Below are 23090 nucleotides of genomic sequence, written 5' to 3'. Positions count from 1 at the left end.
CACACACTTCTTTGCTGGCCACTGTCAATATCAATAATGACTATGGTACAAATTCTTTTAAAGATTGCTTTGACTTAGTATAACACTCAGTTAACATATAATCTTACAACTCTAAAACTCCAATAGTTCATAGAGGTCATCTGGACTCTTGTATTCCAGATCATAAAATAGTACCCTGCATATATATAAACTTAATGATGTGCTCTAAACTTCTTTTATTCTATCTTCTTTGAGTCTCACACTACCCTGATAAATGGTCAAGGGGTATTGTCATTCCTACTTTATCCATAAGGAAACAATTTCGGTTAAGGGATTGGGCTGTATTCCAATTCTTTTTTTTTTTTTTTTAATTCTTTATTGTTGAAAGTATTACATATGTCTCCTTTATTCCAATTCTTTTAAACCCTAATCCCAATATAGTTTATCACTAACCCAGCTGTTCTTCCTGAATCCTACTTACTTTAAAGTATTTTTGTTTCACTTGTAAATTCATTTCAGAGTAACTGGCTTGCAATGGTTTATGGTCTGACTCCTGAGACATTCCTTGCTCACTGGAGATATCCTCTTGAAGACTTCAAGTTTCTTTGTGTGTGTGTGTGTATGTTTGTGTGTTTTGCTTCCAGGATGCTCAAACTACTCAGTGTATCAATATTACCTAAATCCAAAGCAACTATTTCCAACCCCATGTTTCTTCCTCTCTTTTGGCTGAGTGCCGGGAAGGTCAGTTTGTCACAGGTTGTGTGGTACTAACCCTCCTTGTATCATTATATTATTGCCACCCAGTGAAAGTCAAACTACAAATCTCTTTTTATTTATTAAAACATCTTGCCCTGGCTGGTGTAGCTCAGCAGTTAGAGTCAATTTGTGCACCAAAGAGTTGTAGGTTCAATTCCTGGTCAAGGGCATGTACCTGTGTTGCAGGTTCTTTGGCCCCAGTTGGGGCAAGTGCTGGTGGTAACCAATCAATGTGTCTCACACCCATGTCTGTCTGTCTGTCTCTCTCTGTCTCTCTGTCTCTCTGTCTCTCTCTCTCTCTCTCTCTCTCTCTCTCTCTCTCTCTCCCTCCCTCCTTCCCTCCCTCCCTCCCTCCCTCCCTCCCTCCCTCTCTTTCTCTCTCAGCTTATTCTTATAATATTACTTATTAATTATTATATTACTTTCCTATGAACAACAGTAAACCTCCTTTGCCCTACCCTGTATAGGCATGCTTCCTTTGATATGTGTAGTTCTGAATATACGTAGAAAGCAGGATATCCATGTATATGAGAGTTCTGAGTGACAGTGGATCCTTTTGCTTTTCCAGATTATTATTGAGCAGCTCTCACTGGGGGTGGCTCTGGCCTCTGCACCCAGATACAGATCAGCAGGCACTCTTTTTCTCATTCTTGCCTTCTGTGTGGTGCACTTTTAAGATCACAACAGTTTGCCTTTTAGTAGAGCCATAACTCCCAAAACAAATTAAGAAATGCCAGGTCACTCCTCTCCTCTGTACTAGATGGCAAAGGCCTAAAAGCATCCCTTGAATCCTGTCCTTTACTTGTGAGCCTCCATTTACTACCACACTCTGGCAATGAAAGAAGAATTCATTTTCCCTTATTCTCAGAGTCAACAGAACAAGGCTTTTGCAGGAATAGGTGAGCATTGCTAGGCTAATGGCTGGATTAAGATATTTCTATGTTGATTTTGCCTGCCACAAGCCTTTCTCATCTCCTTTATGGTTTAATAACTTCTAGGATCAGGAGAAGAGGTACTGGGAAAATCTTTAAAATATGTACTTAGAACATTGGGAACCTCTGGTTTACAGTAGTAAATGTAAACTATAATAAATGTGATGTATGCCGAAACCGGTTTGGCTCAGTGGTGGAGCGTCTGTCTGCGGACTGAAAGGTCCCAGGTTCGATTCCAGTCAAGGGCATGTACCTTGGTTGCGGGCACATCCCCGGTAGGGGGTGTGCAGGAGGCAGCTAGTCGATGTTTCTCTCTCATCGACATTTCTAGCTCTCTATCTCTCTCCCTTCCTCTCTGTAAAAAAAAAAAAAAAAATCAATAAAAAAAATAAATGTGATGTATTCTCCAGGGGAAAAAAATATTTGGGAGATTATTGGTAGCTTTTTTAGTATCTTTCTCTGTATTTAAATAGGAATAAATAGGAATGAAGTGGACCCTGAAAAAAGTTTTTTAAAAAAAGATATTTTTATTGATTTCTAAGTGGAAAAGAGAGGGAGAAAGAGATAGAAACATCATTGAGGAGAGAGAATCATTGATTGGCTGCCTCCTGTATGCCCCATACTGGGGATCAAGCCTGCAACCCAGGTATATACCCCTGACTGAAATCAAACCCAGGACCCTTCAGTTCAGAGGCTGACTATCTACTGAGCCAAACCAGCTAGGGCTGGCCTTGAAATTTTAAGTGATGGAAATTTGGTGTGTGTATGTATATATATATATATATATAAATTAAAAAAACATTCCCAGGCTCTGATCAGGGTAGCTGAATTATTTAGAGCAAGCATGTCAAACTCAAAGGCTAACACAGGCCAAATAAACAAGGTTTAAGTTTATGTGGGCCGCAAAAAAACAAAAGCTTCAATTTTCATAGAAACATAGGTTTATTTCGATAGAGATGTGCTGAATATAAAATAAATGAGTTAACCGTTAACGTAAAATAAAACATTTTAATAAAAATTAATATTGTTTCTTAAACATTAACTTACCAGACATTGAATAACTGCATAAATCAATAAGCGTAATGCAAATAGACCTATTTTTCTTGTTCTCCAAAGGAGAAATATTTCCTGTTGCATATACCAAACAAGTCAGTACAAGTCTATTGATGTGGCAATCGGCTGCTAAATATTCGCTGCTAGTATTAGTGTAGAGAAATGGTGTGCCTGCACCTAAGGTGCATAAGGAAAATGAATGCAACACGATTATAGTAATCAGTCATTAGTAAATGATGTAGTTCGTTATTAATAATTATGTATAACAGGATATTGTAAAAATTAAGTCACGAAATTTTTATTAAAACATTTCTTGCCCTAACTAGTTTGGCTCAGTGCATAGAGCGTTGGCTGGGGACTCAAGGGTCCCGGGTTCGATTCTGGTCAAAGGCATGTGGGCTCAGTCCAATGTGCAGGAGGCAACCAATCAATGATTCCCTCTCATCATTTTTTTTCCCCCTCTCATCATCGATGTTTCTATCTCTTCATCTCCTTTCCTCTCTGAAATCAATAAAATAAAATAAAATTTTTTTTAAAGTTTGTTACTGTTATATTGACTGGGCTGCAAAAATAGTTGTTGTGGGCTGTGAGTGTGACATGCTGGGTTCAGAGTGTCCTCCTGAGACGCCAAGATTGAGGGTTAGATCCCCAGTCAGGGCACACACAAGAATCAGCCAATGCGCGCATAAGTGAGTGGAATAACATTTATTTTTTCCTCTCTCCATCTGCCCCCTTCCTCTCTAAAATGAATAAATAAAAATTAAGATACAAAGACATATCTGCAGGTGAGGATTTAATAAAGAGATTGTGTTCTTTTTAAAATATTTTTTTTATTGATTTCAGAGAGGAATGAAGAGGGAGAGAAAGGGAGAAACAGCAGTGATGAGAGAGAATCATTGATAAGCTGCCTCCTGCATGCCCTTCACTGGAGATCAAGCCTACAACCCAGGCATGTGCCCTTGACCAGGATAAAATCTGGGACTTTTCAGTCTGCAGGCTGACGCTCTATCCACTGAACAAAACCAGCAAGGGCAAGAAGTTGTGTTCTTGAAGAATAAAAATAAATAAAAATAAGGAATATTAAAATGGCAGTTAAATTCATATATATCAATAATTACTTTAAATGCAAAAGGATTAAATGAATAACAAGTCTCTTACATATGTCTAAAACAGACTCACTTCAAATGGAAAGAGACACAGACAAAAAAAAGGGGGGGGGGCGGAAAAATATTTCATGGAAACAAGAAAGGCTGGGGTAGCAATATTTATACCTGTCAAAATAGCTTACAACAAAAGACCCAGCAATTCTACTTCTTGGTATTTATCTGAAGAAACCCAAAACACCAAATCTAAAAGGCATGCACCTATACGTTCATTGCAGCATTATTTAAAATAGCCAAAATATGGAAGCAATCTAGTTGTTCATCAGTAGATGAATGAATAAAAAGTGGTGCAGCCGAAACCGGTTTGGCTCAGTGGATAGAGCATTGGCCTGCGGACTGAAGGGTCCCAGGTTCAATTCTGGTCAAGGGCATGTGCCTTGGTTGTGGGCACATCCCCAGTTGGGGGTGTACAGGAAGCAGCTGATCGATGTTTCTCTCTCATCGATGTTTCTGACTCTCTGTCCCTTTCCCTTCCTCTCTGTAAAAAATCAATAAAAAATATATATTAAAAAAAGTGGTGCATATATACAATGAAATATAACTCAACTTAAAAAAAAAAAAAAAAAAGACCTAGAATGCATTGGTGCATTGGTGCTGAGTGAGATAAGTCAGGCAGAGAAAGACAAATGCCATATGATTTCACTTACCTGTGGAACCTAAAAAGAAACAAAATAAATGAACAAGCGGACTCAGTGATACAGAAAACATTTGAGGGTCGCCAGATTGGTGGGGGGGATGGGTGAAAAAGGTGAAGGGATTAAGAACAAATAGGTAGTTGCAGAATAGTTGCTGGAATGAAAAGTACAGCATAAGGAAATATGATCAATAATATTGTAATAACTATGTATGATTTCAGATGTGTACTAGTTTTATCAGGGTGATCACTTAGAAGATTATATAAATACCTTATCACCGGGTTATATACCTAAAATGCATATGTTGTATGTCAACTGTAATTGAAAAATAAAAATTATTAAAAAAAAAAGAAAAGCTATGAAAAAAGATTAAAAAATTGAGATGGTTGAGAACTATGATTTAGAAGAGAGAAGCATTAGGGTTTTTATCTAGATAATGATCTAAGAGTTGAAGTGTTTAAGTTTGAGAAGTAGATGAACTTATAAAGGGAAATCATTCATTTTATATCACTATAACATGTGCTTGTTTTGTTTTTACTTCCCCCTTTTGTCTAGTTCTTGAGTACAAAAACAATGTGGCAATTAAAATAACTAAGATAAGACTAAAATGGCACTCTTTCACAGTATTTAATCAAAGTAATCTAGAAGAGTTCATATGGAATATTTTTAAAATGGAAATCTCATCAGAACTGCCCCTTTCACCCCCCACAAAAACAAATAAAAATTCAAGCAAATTTACTTCTGATATTAGCCATTTTGAGTTAGGAGATTAATTTATCATTACATTATAGAAGGAGCAAAGACTGTTCTTTTAAATTATATATATGTGTGTGTGTGTGTGTGTGTGTGTGTGTGTGTGTGTAGTGTGTGTATATATATACACACACTTTGAATAATTATAAAGGAATTGCTTATTAAAATGCATTTCATTTTAAAAATTGAGCTATCAGCTGTTGAAGTGTGCATACTTTTTTTTTTTTTTTTTTGGATACTCTGTATATGCAGATTTTTTTTTACCCCCACCCAAGGATATATTTATTGTTTTGAGAAAGAGAGAGAAAAATCCATGTGAGAGAGAAACATCAATCAGTTGCCTCCCATACATGCCCCAACTGGGGATTAAACTCAACCTAGTACCCCTGACTAGGAATCAATTCTGCAACCTTTTGCTGCATGGGACAATGCTCCAACCAGCTGAGCCACTTGGCCATAGCTATGTAGGTTTTTTTTTAATAGATGCACACAAATACACACACACACAAAATGATCTACTTTGCTTTCTGCCTCGTTGGAGTTGGTACCAGTGCTACCATCCATGTTAAAGCATGGGCCTCATCCCCTCTTGCTGTGCTTTCGATAATTCTCTTCTGACAAGCTTTATTTCCTGCCTTCTTGGAACCCACTCCAGAACTAAACCATTCTGTGTGTACAGACATACAACCCCCACTGCCTTCTCCGCTACAGGAAATGGAGAGGCAATAATTCTAGGGGTTGATTGCTATTAACAACTGAGTTTTCATTAACTCAGTTGACTTGCCATAAAGTTGTTATCTTTGTTTTTCTGTTGTGATAAAAAGTGCATTAATTAAATTTTGTTATATCAATTGTCTACTATCACTAAGAAATTGCAAACCATAAGTTATTAAGTTTTAACCAAGATTTCAAAAATTTGTATGTTCATATAAAGTAGATTTGTGTCCAAAGCAATTTTGGTGAATGTCAGGGACTTTTAACTTTTGAATCTTCCAGGTTTTCCCAAGAAAGTCTCTTTTTCAGTTTTCCTTTTTCTTTTTTCTTTGTAGTGGACGTTCGGGAGCAATAAAAATAAGAAGAAAGGAAAGACCAGAAAAATAGAGAAGAAAGGAACCATGAAGAAACAGGCCAATAAAACTGCTTCTTCAGGCAGTTCGGACAAAGACAGTTCAGCTGAGAGCTCAGCCCCTGAGGAAGGTGAGCCAAGTAGCCCAGAGCCTGGCAGTGAACTCCCATTCTTACCAGGTTGAGGATGCAATCAGAAATGGAGGGAAACGTGCATGCATTACAGCAGCTCATAACATTTCAGTGGTCATGGATCCTTTGAGAAGCTAAATGAAGAAAGAAAAATACATGCAGTTCTGAAGATTAATGAGTTCAGTGAAACCCATCCAGGAAACCCATGAGGAGTATCTGCATTAGAGTGTCACCCTGACCTTCCCTTCCCCTCTTTCTTATGCATGCATGGTCTTCTCCTGAGGAGGAAAATCTTTGAACCGATACAAAATTGAATAAAAGAATTTATTAGGAATTCACTAATCAATTTAATAACTCACTAAAACATTGATTATTTTTAGTGTCAACTATTATAATAAATGTAGAAGAGATGAATCACCATTCTTTTTTAATATATTTTATTGATTTTGTACAGAAAGGAAGGGAGAGAGATAGAGAGTTAGAAACATCGATGAGAGATAAACATCGATCAGCCGCCTCTTGCATACCCCCTACTGGGGATATGCCCGCAACCAAGGTACATGCCCTTGACTGGAATCGAACCCAGGACCTTTCAGTCCCTAAGCCGACGCTCTATCCATCGAGCCAAACCGGTCTTGACTGAATCACCATTTTTCAGTCATCAGTAATAATTGATTTACTCAAGAGTTATCAATGACTGTTAAATCACTGGGTGAGAATTTGTTGGAAGTAAGATATTTACAGTCTCTAAGCATCTCCCCGTTATACTTAATAGCTACAAAGAAGAAAAAAGTGCCTTTACAATGGAGAAATCTATGGGATACTACCTTACCCAAAAATCTAAATATCACTAGTAATTGGACAAATAGATATCAGGTGCTTCCTGATGTGATACTTTGAAAAGGACACAATTACTTAGAGAGTAGTATTGCCAAAAAGTCATAACCTGAATAGTGCTTGATGAAACCAACCAACTGAAATTGTGGACATTTGATAACTGTGGCTGTTTAAGTTTGAATTAATTAAAACTTAAAATTTTAGTCTCTCATTTGCATTAGCCACATTTTAATCGCTCGGTAGCCACATAAAGAATATTTATTACTTCATAAAATTTTGTTAGATAATATTTGGACTTATACTCCTCAAAACTTCAATGGCATGAAAGACCAAAAAAAAAGGTTGTTGCAGATTAAAGGTACTAGAGAGTCATAGCAACCAGATGCAATGTGTGATCCTAGATTGAGTCCCTCTTTGGCTGAAAAGTGGCTATAAAGGACTATGTTAGAACAACTGGTGAAATTTGAATAGGGCGTGTGTTAGATGAAGGTATTCCATCAATGTTAAATTTCCTGAATTTGATAATTGTATAATTGATTATGTAAAAGACTGTCTTTTAGGAGAAGAGTTTAGGTATAAAGGGTTACAATCTCTGCAATTTACTTTCAGTTCAGCAAAATGAATAATAAAAATGTATACATTATTTTAAATAAGTAGACAAAAAGTAAATTGGCAATGTTGATAATGTGTAAACCTAAGTTAAAAGATATATAGCCCAGTGGGTGTGGCTCAGTGGTTGAACACAATCTATGAACTAGGATATCATGGTTTAATTCCCAGTCAGGGCAGTGTCTGGACTGCAGCCTGATCCCTAGTGGGTGGCGTAAAGAAAACAGTTAATCAATGATTCTCTCTCATCGATGCTTTATTTCTCCCTCCCCCTCCCTTCTTCTCAATATATTTTATTTTAAAAAATGATGGGCCAGGCCAGTGTTGCTCAGTGATTGAGCATCAGCCTATGAACCAGGAGGTCATGGTTCAGTTCCTGGTCAGGGCACATGTCCAGATTGCAGCTTCGTCCCCAGTCTGTGGCCTGCAGGAGGCAGCCAACCAATGATTCTAATCATTGATGTTTTATCTCTCTCCCTCCCTCCCTCTCTCTGAAATCAATAAAAATATTAAAGGGGAGGAAAAAGGATGTGCAGGAACTCTGGCCAGTGTTGCTAACTGGTTAGGGTGTCAACCAATTCATTGAAGGTCTTGGGTTCAATTCCTAGTCAAGGGCACATACCTGGATTAGGGTTCACTCCCTGACCTGGTCCAGGCATGTGTGGAAGCAGCCACTAACTATGGATGAGATACATCCATTAATATGGATATATCTCACATCAGTGTTTGTTTTCTCTCCCTCCCTCCCTTCCACCTTCTCTGAAAATCAGTGGAAAAAATATCCTCAGTTAAGGATTATTTAAAAAAAAAAAAATGTATCAGAGTCACCTATTCTTCTACCTTTTTTCTTTAGATCTGCAATTTTTTCAAAAGTAAAAAGTTTAAAAAGAACCTGCTGGTTTATATTCCAGCCTAATTTTTCCTAACCTATGCTTACATTTGCCAAAGGCAGACCCAAGGGAGCAGAGATGGCCATATGCCATTTTACCCAGGAGAGCCAAGGAGTACTGATAATTAACACTGTCACCTCGGCCTGACTTCTCTTGTAGAGCCTAATCTTCTGTTCACCCTTTGTGGCAGGTGAAGTGTCGGATTCTGACAGCAACAGCTCTTCCTCTAGTTCAGACTCTGACTCCTCTTCTGAAGATGAAGAGTTCCATGATGGCTACGGGGAAGACCTCATGGGGGATGAGGAGGACAGGGCTCGTCTGGAGCAAATGACAGAGAAGGAAAGAGAGCAAGAACTCTTCAACCGAATTGAGAAGAGGGAGGTGTTGAAAAGAAGGTAAGGTTATAATTCCTTAATGAGTAAATAAAATAATAAAATAATTTTTCCAAAATTCACATTTGAAGCCCTATCTCTATTGGATTTAATTAAGACTTGAGATTTATAATATTATTATTATTATTATTATTATTATTATTGCTATTGTTGTTGTTAATCCTCTCCAAGGATATTTTTACATTGGTTTTTAGATAATGGGAAGGAGGGGAAGAGATAGAGAGAGAAACATCAGTGGGAGAAATAACACATCGATTGGTTGCCTCCCACATTGGGCCCAACCAGGGTCACCAGGGCCGGGGATTAAGCCTGTAACTGAGGTATGTGCCCTTGACCAAAAATCGAACCTGGGACTCTTCAGTCCATAAGCTGATGCTCTGTCCACTGAACCAAACTGGCTAGGGTGGGATTTATCATTATTTACAAATTCGGTATCTCACTATCTTTCCATCATGGCTTTTGTATGTTTTGCTTTTTGCTTTCCCAGTTGGGTGTTTTTTGCTTCTTTGTATTTTAAATCTTTGACTTGATTCTTGCCATCCTCTAGTCTGTTGTTGGATCTCTGTATGTTATTCTTTATTTCAGTCAGTGTATGCTTAATTTCTAGTTTGTCATTTTTTTAAATATATATTTTATTGATTTTTCTTATAGAGAGGAAGGGAGAGAGATAGAGAGCTAGAAACATCGATGAGAGAGAAACATCAACCAGCTGCCTCTTGCACACTCCCTATTGGGGATGTGCCCACAACCAATGTACATGCCCTTGACCTGAATCGAACCTGGGACCTTTCAGTCCGCAGACCGACGCTCTACCGCTGAGCCAAACTGGTTTCGGCTAGTTGGTCATTTTTCATATTCTCAAGGATCTTGTTAAATTCATTGGCGGTTTTTAGAAAATTCTTGAAAAAACTTATAACCGTGGTTTTGACTCTATCTCCTCCATTGCTTTCATTTGTAACCTGTTTCTTTGTCTCCGCATTTTGGCTGCTTCCCTGTGTTGATAGAGTGGCTTTGTGTGGTAGGTGTCCTATAGGGCCCAGTGGTTCAGCTTCCCCGGTTACCTGAAGTGGACACTTTTGGTGCACCCCTTTATGGGCTGTGTGCATAGTCTTGTTGTAGTTAAGCCTTGATTGATGTTAGTATCACTGGGAGGAATTGACCTGCAGGCCAATTGGCTGTGAGGATCAGCTGTGTCTATGATGGGAGAACTTCTGTGCTTGAGACACCCATCTGAGACAAGACTTGCTTCATTGGGGCTTTGGTGCTCACGGAGTCTGCCCCCTAAGTGTGTCCCTTATGGATCTGAGGGGTTGTATCTGAATGGTCCCGCTCTTACCACTGGGTACACTGGCTCTTGGATCTCCAAGGAGGTGCTAATTTAGCCTCTGCCTGAGGCCACCCAACAGGAGCTACAGATAGATCTGCAGATTCCTCTTTTTTCTTTGGGATTTGGAGGTGCCCAGATGAGGCCCAGGTGTGAAGCAATGAAAGCTGCTGTTGGGCCTTAAACCTTCTTTTGGATGTTCTGGTCTCACTGACTCAACTGCAGTTTCTTAGGTAATTTTAGATTTCAAAGGACCGGGCCATTCATATGCAAAAGCCTCTGCACACAGTGTGGGTGGGACGGGGTCTCAGGGCTGAGCAAACAGCAATGGCTTCCCATCAGCCCTGCCCTAAAAGGCTCCTGGGCCTCAGTATCCCATAGTAATCACTGCAAGTACTTCTGAGAGAAAGTGCCCTCAAGTTCCACCCAATGCCAGACAGTCCAGTTTCTCCCCATATGAGTCTGGGTCCCCAGAGTCTCACCCAGAATTGTAGTTCAGAGCAATTAAGAGCTTGTATCTCCCAAATGGAAAAGACAGTCACATCTTAAATTGCCAGCCCTCAGTTACCAGCCCTTTGTGAACATACGTTCCTCATACCTCTGAACTTTACTTCTGCAGCTCCTTTTAGTCTCATGTGCTTTTCTTTTTCCTTCTAGTTGTAGAATTTCCACTCGGCCAACCTTCCTGTGGTTCTGGATGATGTCTGTTTTGTCTTTTAGTTGTAGTTTTGAAGTTGTTTTGTGAGGCAGCAAGTCCAGGTATTTATCTATGCCACCATCTTGGTTTCCCTCCAGTGTATACTGATTTTTGTTTATCTGTTGATCTGTTGGTTGATATTTGGGTTGTTTTCACTGTTTTGCTATTGTGAATAGTGCTAATATGAACATTCATGTACACATATTTGAATACCTATTTTCAGTCCTTTTAGGGGTATACCTAGGAGTAAAATTGCTGGGTCATACAGTAATTTTATGTTTCCTTTTGAGAAACCACCAAACTGTTTTTTCCACAACCTCTGCACTATTTTACATTCACACCAGCAATGTTGGTTCCAATTGTGCCCATTCTTGCCAATACTAGTTATTTTCCCTTTTTTTCTTAATAGCTATTCTGATGGATGTGATATATTTCATGGTGATTTCGATTTGTACTTTTCTGATCTGCATAAATTTTACTTCTTTTCCCATATGTATCCCTTCATTTCTTTTTTTTTTGTCTGTGTGTCTTTTACTACCATGATGATTAGAAATAGTGAAAACATACATCCTTGTCTTGTTCTAATCTTAGGGGAAAGGATTCAGTCTTTCACCATTGTGTATTAAGTTAGCTGTGGGGTTTTTTATAGATGCTTTCTATCAGTTTGAGAAAGTTCCCTTCTGTTTCTAGTTTGTTGAGAGTTTTTACCAAGACAGGGTATTGGGTTTTGTTAAATGCTTGTTCTGTGTTTGTTGGGATAATTATGTAGTTTTTGTGCTTTATTCTACTACCCGTGTTTCCCCGAAAATAGACATCCTCCGAAAATAAGACCTATTTACAGGTTTCCTTCTGAGTGAAATATAAGGCAGCCCCCAAAAATAAGGCCCCCCTAGGCTAAATATGAGAGACTTGGTCCACTGATTCTGAAAGAAATTCACCAGGAAATTCAGGAATTGGATTGTTATGATGATGTTTCAGAAGATGATGACATGATTGTCATTGAATAAATGAGTAAATTCTTGATACTGTAGGAGTCATAGTTTGTCTGTTTTGTGTTGACAACTACTGTATTACTGTACCGTATACAGGTAATAAATTTCCTTTATTTTCATTTAACAATAAATGTGTACCATATTCTTCTTCATGGAAAAATAAGATATCCCCTGAAAATAAGACCTAGCGCATCCTTGGGAGCAAAAATTAATATATGACACTGTCTTATTTTTGGGGAAACAGGGTAATATGGTATATTACAATGATTGATTTTCTTATGTTGAATCAACCTTGCATTTCTGCTTGGTCATGGTGTATCATCCTTTTTATAAGTTTACTAAGAGGCCCAGTGCGCAAAATTGCGTAAGACCCCAGACCCGCCGTGCCACTGCGGGCACGCGACCCCAGACCTGCGGTGCAGCCATAGAAGTGGGACCCCAGACCTGCCATACTTCCATGGGCATGGGACCCCAGCCCCACCACAAGACCCATCAATGCACCTCCTGGTGACTGTTGTTATGGTCTTACAGCCACAGGCCTTTTATAATGTGGATGGATTCAATTTGCTGCTGTTTTGTACCAGCATTCTTAAGAGATATGGTCTATACTTTTTTCCCTGTGATGTCATTGTCTGGCTTTGGTATCAGAATAGTATTAGCCTAGGCTTTCCCAGGCCTTTCCCTTTTCCTTCCCCTCCTGCCCCCCAAGCACATTAGCTTCCTCACTTCCGAACTCCAAGGGTCCTTCCTTTACCTCCATAACCTGTTTCCTAAGCCTGTCTTTCTATGAATTACTTCTTCTATCTCTATAATTTACCAAACAAAATGTTCTCTTATCAGAAAAAAAAAAAAAAAAATACTAGCCTCATAGAATGAATTGAGAAGTGTTTTCTTCTCTTTTATTTTTTGGAAGAGTTTGTGAAGAATTGGTATTACCACCCTAACCGGTTTGGCTCAGTGGATAGAGCATTGGCCTGTGGACTGAAGGGTTCCAGCTTCGATTCTGGTCAAGGGCATGTACCTTGGTTGCGAACACATCCCAGTAGGGGCATGCAGGAGGCAGCTGATTGATGTTTCTCATTGGTGTTTCTAACTCTATCCCACTCCCTTCCTCTCTGTAAAAAATCAATAAAATACATAAAAAAAAAAAAAAAAAGGATTGGTATTACTGCCCTTGCACGTTTGGCTCAGTGACCCTCGGACTGAAGGGTCCTGGGTTCGATTCCAATCATGGGCATGTACCTTGGTTGTAGGTTCAATTCCCAGTAAGAGGCATGGAGGAGGCAGCCGATCCATGTGTTTCTCTCTCATTGATGTTTCTATCTCTCTCTCTAAAATTAGTAAAAACATTTTTTTTTTTAATGTGATAGTGACTCTGTGGCTTCACTCTATTTCTGATGGAACACCATTGGAATTTATTTTAAAAATTTGTTATTTTCTTCTGTTATATGAAGGTCAAGGAGGATTTGTGTGTTACTGACAGGATACAGTAATATCCTGAATATTTTTGTCCTCTTAAGCCTATTCCAACTTAATGTTTTAAGTATTTTTCTGTATTTATATTCAATATTTTTAAATATATATTTTATTCAGAGAAAAAGAAATAGGGAGAGGGAAATGGAAACATTCATGATGAGAGGAAATCATTGATTGGCTGCCTCCTGTATGCACCCTAGTGGGGATCGAACCCACAACACATGCATGTACCATGACCAGGAATCGATCCATACCAGCCAGGCTATAGTCAATGATTTTTATGGTACTTGTACATTGGAATTTCTTAAAGGAAGCAGAAAACGTTTATTAACTCCCCCCCCCTTACTTCCTTTCTCGTATCTATAATAATAGGAATCAGTCATTACAAATATTTAATTGCCCCACTTAAAAAAACAATAAATATCTTTAATCAGGTTTGAAATTAAGAAAAAACTAAAAACAGCCAAAAAGAAAGAAAAGAAAGAAAAAAAGAAAAGGCAAGAAGAAGAGCAAGAAAAGAAAAAGCTGACACAGATTCAAGAATCTCAGGTAGGAGATTCAGTGGCCTCATTATCTGAAGAATAAAGTCTATTTTGAATGCATGTATTTATATAAAAGATGTGTTTATATTACTCAGCTTAAGTCAGTCAGTGCATAACTATTACATACTCTAGATTAGGGGTGTCGAACTCAATCAGAGAAGGGGCCAAAATCTAAAATCCAGCCTAAATCGAGGGCCGAATGGTTTACTGAACAGTCATAAACTGTCATTGTGATGGAAACGCAGCGGAGTGCAGTGATGACAGCGCGGTGCGGGCCACATTGCAAGGCCTGGCGGGACGGATTTGGCCCGCGGGCCTTGTGTTTGACACATGTGCTCTAGATATATCATTTCACCACTAGCTGCAATCCTTAATTCAAGTCTGCATTTAAAAAGCAGCTTAAATGATGTGTGAATAGCCTCTAAGAAAAAGTTGTTAAATTTCCTGTTCAGGGTAGCCCAATTGGTTAGTTTGTTTACTCAGTCAGGTGTACGTCATCCTGACTTGGTAGTAAAAGTAGCTGGGAAAATTAGTCATCTCTGCATTTGTCACAGAATGCTTTGTTGATAATATCAGCAAATATTGGCTATGATCTAGGATGTCCTTCTTGAAAGTGCTTATTCCTGGTCTAATGAACAAAATAACCTGAGAAACAAAATAGGTCCAGAGGTATGGATGCATGGAACAGACTGACAGATCTCAGAGGGGAGGGGTGGGGAGGACAGGAAGAGAAAAACCGAAGAATTTACATACACACCTGGCATAGCCCATGGACACAGACAAACGGTGTGGTGAAGGCCTGAGGGAGGGCAGGGGCTGGGAAGAGATGGGAAAAGGGAGGGCAGGATGGGGGACATCTGTAATACTGTCAACAATAAAAATATATATGTATATAGATTTTGCATATATTTTAAAAGTGTTTATTCCTGTAATTCTTAGGCTTTCTGTTTATTAGGCAGGGAAGATGAGAGCTGACTTTACTGCTCTATCCTCTTTGTCCACAAGAGGATGCTCTCCCCCTTTAAACAAATTTCAGTTTCTATAGTAATACAGAGTCACAGTGAAGAACTAAATAATTAATTGTAGGTATAGACAGTCATAACCAGTCGATAAAAAGAACCACCCTACATGTTTCCCTTTGCAGGTAACATCCCACAACAAGGAACGGCGTTCCAAACGGGATGAGAAACTAGATAAAAAATCTCAAGCCATGGAGGAGCTAAAAGCAGAGAGAGAAAAACGGAAGAACAGAACAGGTAAGTAGGGAAAATATGCTACTTGGTGTCTTTGATCATATGATTTGACTTCCTAGTGCTCATTTTTATTTTTCCCCTTGTTTAGCTCTTTATTATGAGAAATTCCAAAAACATACAGGATATAGTGTAATGAACCTCCATGAACCCATCATCATCCAACCTCACCAGTCAACTCATGGGCAACCATTTTGTTTGTTTGTTTTGTTTTGTTTTGGAGGCATTACAATAAAAATGTTTATTTAGGTTTGATCAGTACAGGTAAGATATACTGGAATCACAGAGCAATATGCATTGACAGGGTACAACAGTTCATAAAAAGAGTAACTTTGCATACAAATGTCTTAAATATCATTCAGTCACCCAAAGAGAAAATGCACAGATGTATAGTGGAAAAAACTGTGTCTAACACTGAAACCACTATGGGACTCCATCAACAAGTCCAACTTTTACTGATAAAACTGCTGTGCTGGGCAAACTTAGTAATCAACCCACATCTACTCTAATAGGTCTGAATGGTGCATAAGAATAGTAACAGCAACTCATGGCCAATCTTGTTAAAGCTATACTTCCTCTTCCATTGGGTTATTTTATTTATTTATTTATTTATTTATTTTTAAATATATTTTATTGATTTTGTATAGAGAGGAAGGGAGAGAGATAGAGAGCTAGAAACATCAATGAGAGTCATCGATCAGCTGCCTCTTGCACACCCCCTACTGGGGATCTGCCCGCAACCAAGGTACATGCCCTTGACCGGAATCGAACCTGGGACCCTTCAGTCCCCAAGCCGACGCTCCATCCATTGAGCCAAACCAGTCCCGGCTATTTTATTTACTTTTTTTTTAATGTATTTTATCATCAGGTTATTTTAAAGTAAATCCCAGTAAATAATTATATTTCAACCATAATTATTTCAATATATTGAAAAGATAAGGGCTCTTATTTTAAATATAACTATAATGCCAATATATATATTGCAACGAATCTCTTACCATTTTATTCCTTTATACAAATATATAGTCAGTCTTTAAATTTTTTTAGTTATTCTATAAAATATACTAATTTGATCATTTTAATCAGTATATAAATAAAATCCACTCATTGTTATTTGTTAATATATTCCTAAGTCACTTAGTCTATAGGTTTTCCTGTCCATCTCTCTTTTTTTTTTTTTCTTTTTCATTTTTTCCTTTTTTTTTTTCTCTTTATCTCCATCTCTCTTTTTTAACTAGCCCCTTTCAGTTTATTTGTTGAAGAAACTGCGTTCATTTATCTTACAGTTTTCCCAGATACTGACTATATCATATTAGTGGTGTTAAATGTGTTTTTCTAGTCCCTTGAATTTCCTGTAATTTGTAGTTAGAGTTAAAGAATTGGACAGATTTGGATTTGTTCTGTTTCTATTTTGTTTTGTTTTGTTTGGAAGACTAAGTTTTAGGTAGTGATATATTATACCACGAGACCCAGAGTATCTGCTTGTCTCATTTTGTGATACTACCAGCTGTCACTTAACTATTACCACAATAATGTGAAATAACAAACTTCCCCAAACTCAGATAAACAATCATTTGTTCTTACTCAAGCATCTGCAATTCAGGTAGGGGTTGCTTGATATACAGGTTTAGATGGGATTGTCCCCAAGTTTCATGATAGAACCAGGTCTGTTTCTCCTATCTCTCTCCCGCCTCAGACCAGTATAACTAGGACACATTCTTCTCATGGTAATGGCAGAAGTATAATAGGGGCAAGCAGAAACATGAGATGCCTCTTATGGCCTAGACTTGGAATGAGTAGTGTCAGATGTGTGCACATTCCATTGGCGAAAGCAAGTCACATTACCAAACCCAACATGAATGGCTGAGAGGAACTTCCCACCTAATCACATGGCAAAGAGCCTGGGTATAAGAAGGGTGAAGATTGGTAATAGTAATATGTTCTATCCCAACAGCCATTGTAATCATTACCTAGAGTATTTAACTTATTATGAGTTGCAAAAGGGTAATGTTATGACCTATTATTCTTTCTTCATTTATTATCTTGGGTTTACTTCTATAAAGAGAAGCTTCTCATCAGCTATTTAGTTACCACTAGGTACTATTTTTTATAGGAAAGGCAGAATAAATGCTTGATTTTTTTGTTTTTGTTTTGCTTTACTGGGTTTTAAAAGAAAGCTAGTTCCTTGACAACTTTGGTGCCCAGTGAGGTTTGTTTCTTTATTTTGAATATCATTATGAACTCATGAATTTTAATATACTTCATACATTTCAATCCATTGCAGTAATTATTATTGAGATTCATATTATTTCATCTTCAACCAGTTGTAGCCTAAGTCCTTCTGATATGATGCTCCAATAGTCTTTAATAGTTTTCTTGCTTTCTGAATTTGGAATTAGCCATTTCTCTAAGGAACTCTGGTTCCTTTTTCATGAGAAACTATATGTGGACACCACAGTCTAGATCCATCAAGTGTCCAAACTATAATACTAGGTTGGCTGTTATGTCTAAGACTTTTCAATGTATGGAGCTTGATTTTTTTTTAAAATAATTTATTTTTCAATTATAGTTGGTGTACACTATTCTATTAGTTTTAGGCATACAACCCAGTGATAAGACATTTATATAACTTATAAAGTGATTACCTCAATAAATCTAGTGCACATCGATATGATACATAGTTTTTGCTATATCATTGACTATATTACCTGTGCTATACTTTTTGCCCTGTGGACTGAAAGGTCTCGGGTTTGATTCCTGTCAAAGGTTGCAGGCACATCCCCAGTAGGGGGTGTGCAAGAGGCAGCTGATTGATGATTCTCTCTCGATATTTCTAACTATCCCTCCCTCTTCTTCTCTGTAAAAAATCAATAAAGTATATTTTTAAAAAAGAGAGAGAGAGAGAGATAGAAACATCAATAATGAGAAAGAATCATTGTTCGGCTGCCTCCTACACACCCCACACTGGAGCCTGCAACCCAGACATGTGCCCTGACCGGGAATCGAACTGTGACCTCCTGGTTCATAGGCTGATGCTCAACCACTGGGCTGCGTCATCCAGGTTCCACTTATTAATACATTTATTGGTTGATAGTTGTATGTGCCCTGATTAGGGATCAAACCCACAACCATGTCATATTGAGACAATGTTCTAACCACCTGAGCTAGAACAAGAGTGGAATTGTTGGAACGTATGGTAAATTTGTGTTTGACCTTTTGAGAAACTGCCAGAATGTTTTCCAAAGTGTCTTTACCATTTTGTATTCCCAGCAGCAATGTATGAGGGTATCACTCTTTACATATTCTCACCAACACTTGTTGTCTTTTTGATAGTAGCCATTCTAGTGAATATGAAATGTGATTGTTATTTGCATTTCTCTAATGATTAGTGATGTTGAGCATCTTTTCATGTGCTTATGACCATTTGGATAACTTCTTTGATGAAGTTATATCTATTATACCTTTTGCTTGTTTTTGATCAACTTTGTTGTTGTTGACTTGTATTTTTTTTTTAATTTTTTAAATCGATCTTTATTGTTCATATTATTACAAAAGTTCCTCATTTTTCCCCCCTCCACCAGGTTCCCACCCCACCCTCTGCCCTTTCCCCACCCCCCATAGTCCTCATCCATAGGTGCACAGTTTACTGTTCAGTCTCTTCCTGCATCCACCACTCCCCTTCCCCCCCCCAGAATTGTCAGTCCACTACTCTCCCATATCTCTGATTCTATTATAATCAACAGATAATATTGTTCATCAGATTTTTTAATTTCCTTTTTTTTTAATTAATAAACTTTTATATTTTTAAGAATAAATTTTAAAATCTAATAATTTTAAACCTTGTTTTTTTCTGCCCTGGGAACTGAGAAGCAAACTTGTTTACATGTAAACTTGCCCTTGGGCTATTGTAGCCATTCAAATGTAAATGAACAAATGGTTTAAAGATACTGTATTTTTCGGACCATAAGATGCACTGGACCATAAGACGCACCAGTTTTTAGAGAAGGGAAATGAAGAAAAAAAGATTCTGAAACAAATAGTGTCCTAAAATATTTTATGTGCATTAAAACCCATCAACACAGTCATAAACACATGTAATCAACCCTGTAAAGTAAACAGCAGCATTTAGAACCATTTTAGAGCCGAGCAAGCACACAGAGACCACACAGAGCCGGGCAAGTAAAAAAACTTTTTTTTTAAAGTATATGTGTAGGCTATATTTGGACCATAAGACGCAGGGACTTTTTCCCCCCACTTCTGGGGGGGAAAAAGTGCGTCTTATGGTCCGAAAAATACGGTAGCTGCTGGCTGGAATTGGATTACCTGTTCTGGGTGAGAAGGGCATGTCATCCCCTTTCTCCATTAAAATTAAGGTGTTAGCTTTAAAACCTTTTTGTCAAGAGACCTTAAATTTCCAGAACTTTAAATTTTTCAGGTAGCAAATCAATTACTTAGCATTTTCTCATATCAATAATACCTCTGCATTCCCAAGGATACACTTCACACAAAAGATACATCCAAATAGATCAACCAACCTCATCCAGACCCCACATAAGGCACTCACACACAGATCAAAACCCCAGCGCTACAACAACTCAACATTTCCAGATCTAAGCCTTCAACATTTGATTCAGCAGACCCTCAAGTTCCCCCAAAAGTTTCCAGCCATGTCTGAGAAGCAGCCCTGGGGCATGGGCAGGCGAGGAGGGAGGAGCGAACTATTCCGGCCCAGCTGCTCTGGGCCTGGCCGCTGTTGCTCCCGGCCCGGCTTCTTCAGGCCCTGGCTGCTCCGGGCCCGGCTGCCGCCGCTCTGGGCCTGGCTGCTCTGGGCCTGGCCACTGCCGATCCAACATTCTGTCTTTTTTTTTTTTTTTTAACTTATTTATGTTGCAGTGTTGGCTGATGAGTTGAGTTCTGTCTTAATCTTCGATTTTTCAACATCTTTATATTCTTTCTTAAGTAATTTTACTATCTTTTTGCTATAACTTGACTTCTTCACATTGAAAACTTCGGTTTCTTCTTCCTTGTCCTGGAAGCTCAGCAGGCTGGCCGGCGGTGCCCCTTTATTCTCCGGGGCCTCCTGTGCAGCTTCAGCCTGTTGCTGGGGTCGGCGCCGCCCAGGAAGCAGCCCCCGGCCACTGCTCCGTGGCCCAAGATCAGCAGGCGAGGGCCCAGCGGCACCTCCCCCCTGGGGGCCCTGTCACCCAGCTCCCTGCCTGCGCCGGCTCCCACTCCTCATCGCGCTCTTCCCAGTCTGGAGCTTTTGTCTCCTTCCCACCAGGGCAATCCCGCGGCACAGCCAACTGTCCCTTCTCTGCATGCAATGTGCGCGCCTCCGGGAGCTCCACCTTTCGCCGCTCCCCCAGGTTTCCGCTTCACTGCCCAGTTTCCCTCTGCTTGAGCCTGGGTCCCCAGGGTCTGGCCCAGAACTGGGGTTCAGGGCAGTTGGAAGTGGGGCTCAACACAGTCCGGAGCCCTTGTCTCCTTCCTGCCAGGGCAATCCACCGTCAGAGTCAACAGTCTGTCCTCTGCGCGCAATGTGCTCGACTCTGGGGGCTCTGCCTTTCCCTGCTCCCCTGGGATTCCGCCTCACCGCCCAGGCTCCCTCTGTTTGAGCCTGGGTCTCCAGGGTCTGGCCTAGAACTGGGGTTCAGCGCTATCGGGCCTGGGGTTCAGCACAGTCCAGAGCCCCTATCTCCTTTCCGCTAGGCGCACATGTGTCAAACACAAGGCCCGCGGGCCAAATCCGTCCCGCCAGGCCTTGCAATGTGGCCCGAACCGCGCTGTCATCACTGCACTCCGCTGCGTTTCCATCACAATGACAGTTTATGACTGTTCAGTAAACCATTCGGCCCGCGATTTAGGCTGGATTTTAGATTTTGGCCCCTTCTCTGATTGAGTTCGACACCCCTACGCTAGGGAATGCCAGCCAGGCACTCAGCCTCCCCCTCCTCTCCGTGCACACAGTGTATCTCTGTACCTTAGGCTTTTACAGCTCCTCTGATTTTCCTTCTGGTTTTCTCTTTCCTTTTTGTTGTAGAATTTCCAGTCAGTCAACTTCCTGTAGCTCTGGCAATGTCCATTTTATATTTTAGTTGTATTTCATTGAAATTGTTGTGTGTGGCTGCGGTTAGGTGTTTACCTGTGCAGCCATCTTGGATCCTCCTTGTAGTTGTTTTTTATATTTGTTGACTATTAATCCCTTATCAAACACAGCCGAACCTCATTTTTTGTACAATTTGGTTGTCAACCAGTTTATTTTTAAACTGACAACCCTTTCAAGCTGATACCTACGAATGACAAAAAGTGTTTCAGGCAACAGAGTTAATGCTTTTATAGCTGGTGAAATCAATGTCAAGAATTAGCACGATTTTAAGACATAAAAAAGCCATCAAGAGTGCTAATGTTGCCTAGCTGGTGTGGCTCAGTCATTGCGCATTGACCTATGAACCAGGAGGTCAAGGTTATATTCCCAGTCAGGGCATATGCCCAAATTGTGACTCAATCTCTATGCAGGAGGCAGCCGATCAATGATTCTCATCATTGATGTTTCTTTTTTTAAACAAATATATTTTATTGATTTTTTTTTTTTTACAGAGAGGAAAGGAGAGGAATAGAGAGTTAGAAACATCAATGAGAGAGAAATATTGATCAGCTGCCTCCTGCACACCTCCTACTGGGGATGCGCCCGCAACCAAGGTACATGCCTTTGACTGGAAATCTAACCTGGGACCCTTCAGTCCACAGGCCGACGCTCTATTCACTGAGCTAAACCAGCCAGGGCTTATTGATGTTTCTATCTTTCCCTCTTCCTTCCTCTCTGAAATCAGTAAAAAAAATATTTTAAACAATCAACAGAATCATTCTGTTAAAAAAAAGAGTCCTAATGTTGCTAAGTGTGTGAAAGAAACAGTGATCACAGACAATGAGAGAGGTAGAAAAACTTGCTAATTTGGATAAACCAAAAGCAATTAGCTAGTAACAGCTATTTCAGAGGCAGTGATCTATGAACAAGCAAAAATGCTGCATGCTGACTTTTCATCCCTGGGATTGAACACTAAAAGTAATCTGTCTAAGGCTAGTAGGGGTGGTTCAGTAAACTTAATAAACGTGTTAATTTATAGATTAAACAATACATTAGACGTGTGCTGTATTTAAGAAAGGTTAAAACAGGGAATCATTTTGGGATCTGGAATGGATTAATTCAATTTACATTATTTAAAATTGGAAAAAATGATTATCTTCCACAAATCATTTCTTTTTTTTCAGATATATTTTATTGATTTTTTACAGAGAGGAAGGGAGAGAGATAGAGAGCTTGAAACATCGATGAGAAACATTGACCAGCTGCCTCTTGCACACCCCCCTACCGGGGATGTGCCCGCAACCAAGGTACATGCCCTTGACCGGAATTGAACCTGGGACCTTTTAGTCCGCAGACCGACGCTCTACGACTGAGCTAAACCCGTTTTGGCAACACAAATCACTTCTTGAACAGCCTTCCAGAATGAATTAAGTTGGAGAACCGAGGTTCCACTGTGTGTGATTTTCACATATGTCTTTCCCAGTTGGTCTTTTTTTTTTTTTTTTTTTAATATATATTTTACTGATTT

The 23090-nt window shown here is 39.3% G+C and overlaps 1 protein-coding gene across 3 annotated transcripts in view; it reads left to right on the top strand.

Moving 5' to 3' along the window:
* RTF1 (RTF1 homolog, Paf1/RNA polymerase II complex component) overlaps positions 1-23090 on the top strand; it is a 63543-nt gene that overhangs the window by 27412 nt on the left and 13041 nt on the right. For all 3 annotated transcript variants that reach the window (XM_036445506.2, XM_036445497.2, XM_036445515.2), the window contains exons 3-6: positions 6321-6468; positions 8995-9199; positions 14120-14234; positions 15372-15483. In XM_036445506.2, the coding sequence (XP_036301399.1) occupies positions 6321-6468; positions 8995-9199; positions 14120-14234; positions 15372-15483 (580 nt within the window). The remainder of the gene's footprint in view (positions 1-6320; positions 6469-8994; positions 9200-14119; positions 14235-15371; positions 15484-23090) is intronic.

The sequence above is a fragment of the Pipistrellus kuhlii genome, unplaced genomic scaffold (genome assembly GCF_014108245.1).
Source record: "Pipistrellus kuhlii isolate mPipKuh1 unplaced genomic scaffold, mPipKuh1.p scaffold_m20_p_1, whole genome shotgun sequence".
Classification (NCBI taxonomy): domain Eukaryota; kingdom Metazoa; phylum Chordata; class Mammalia; order Chiroptera; family Vespertilionidae; genus Pipistrellus; species Pipistrellus kuhlii.
Note: the sequence above shows the minus strand (reverse complement) of the source record. Positions and strands in the feature narration are given on the sequence as shown.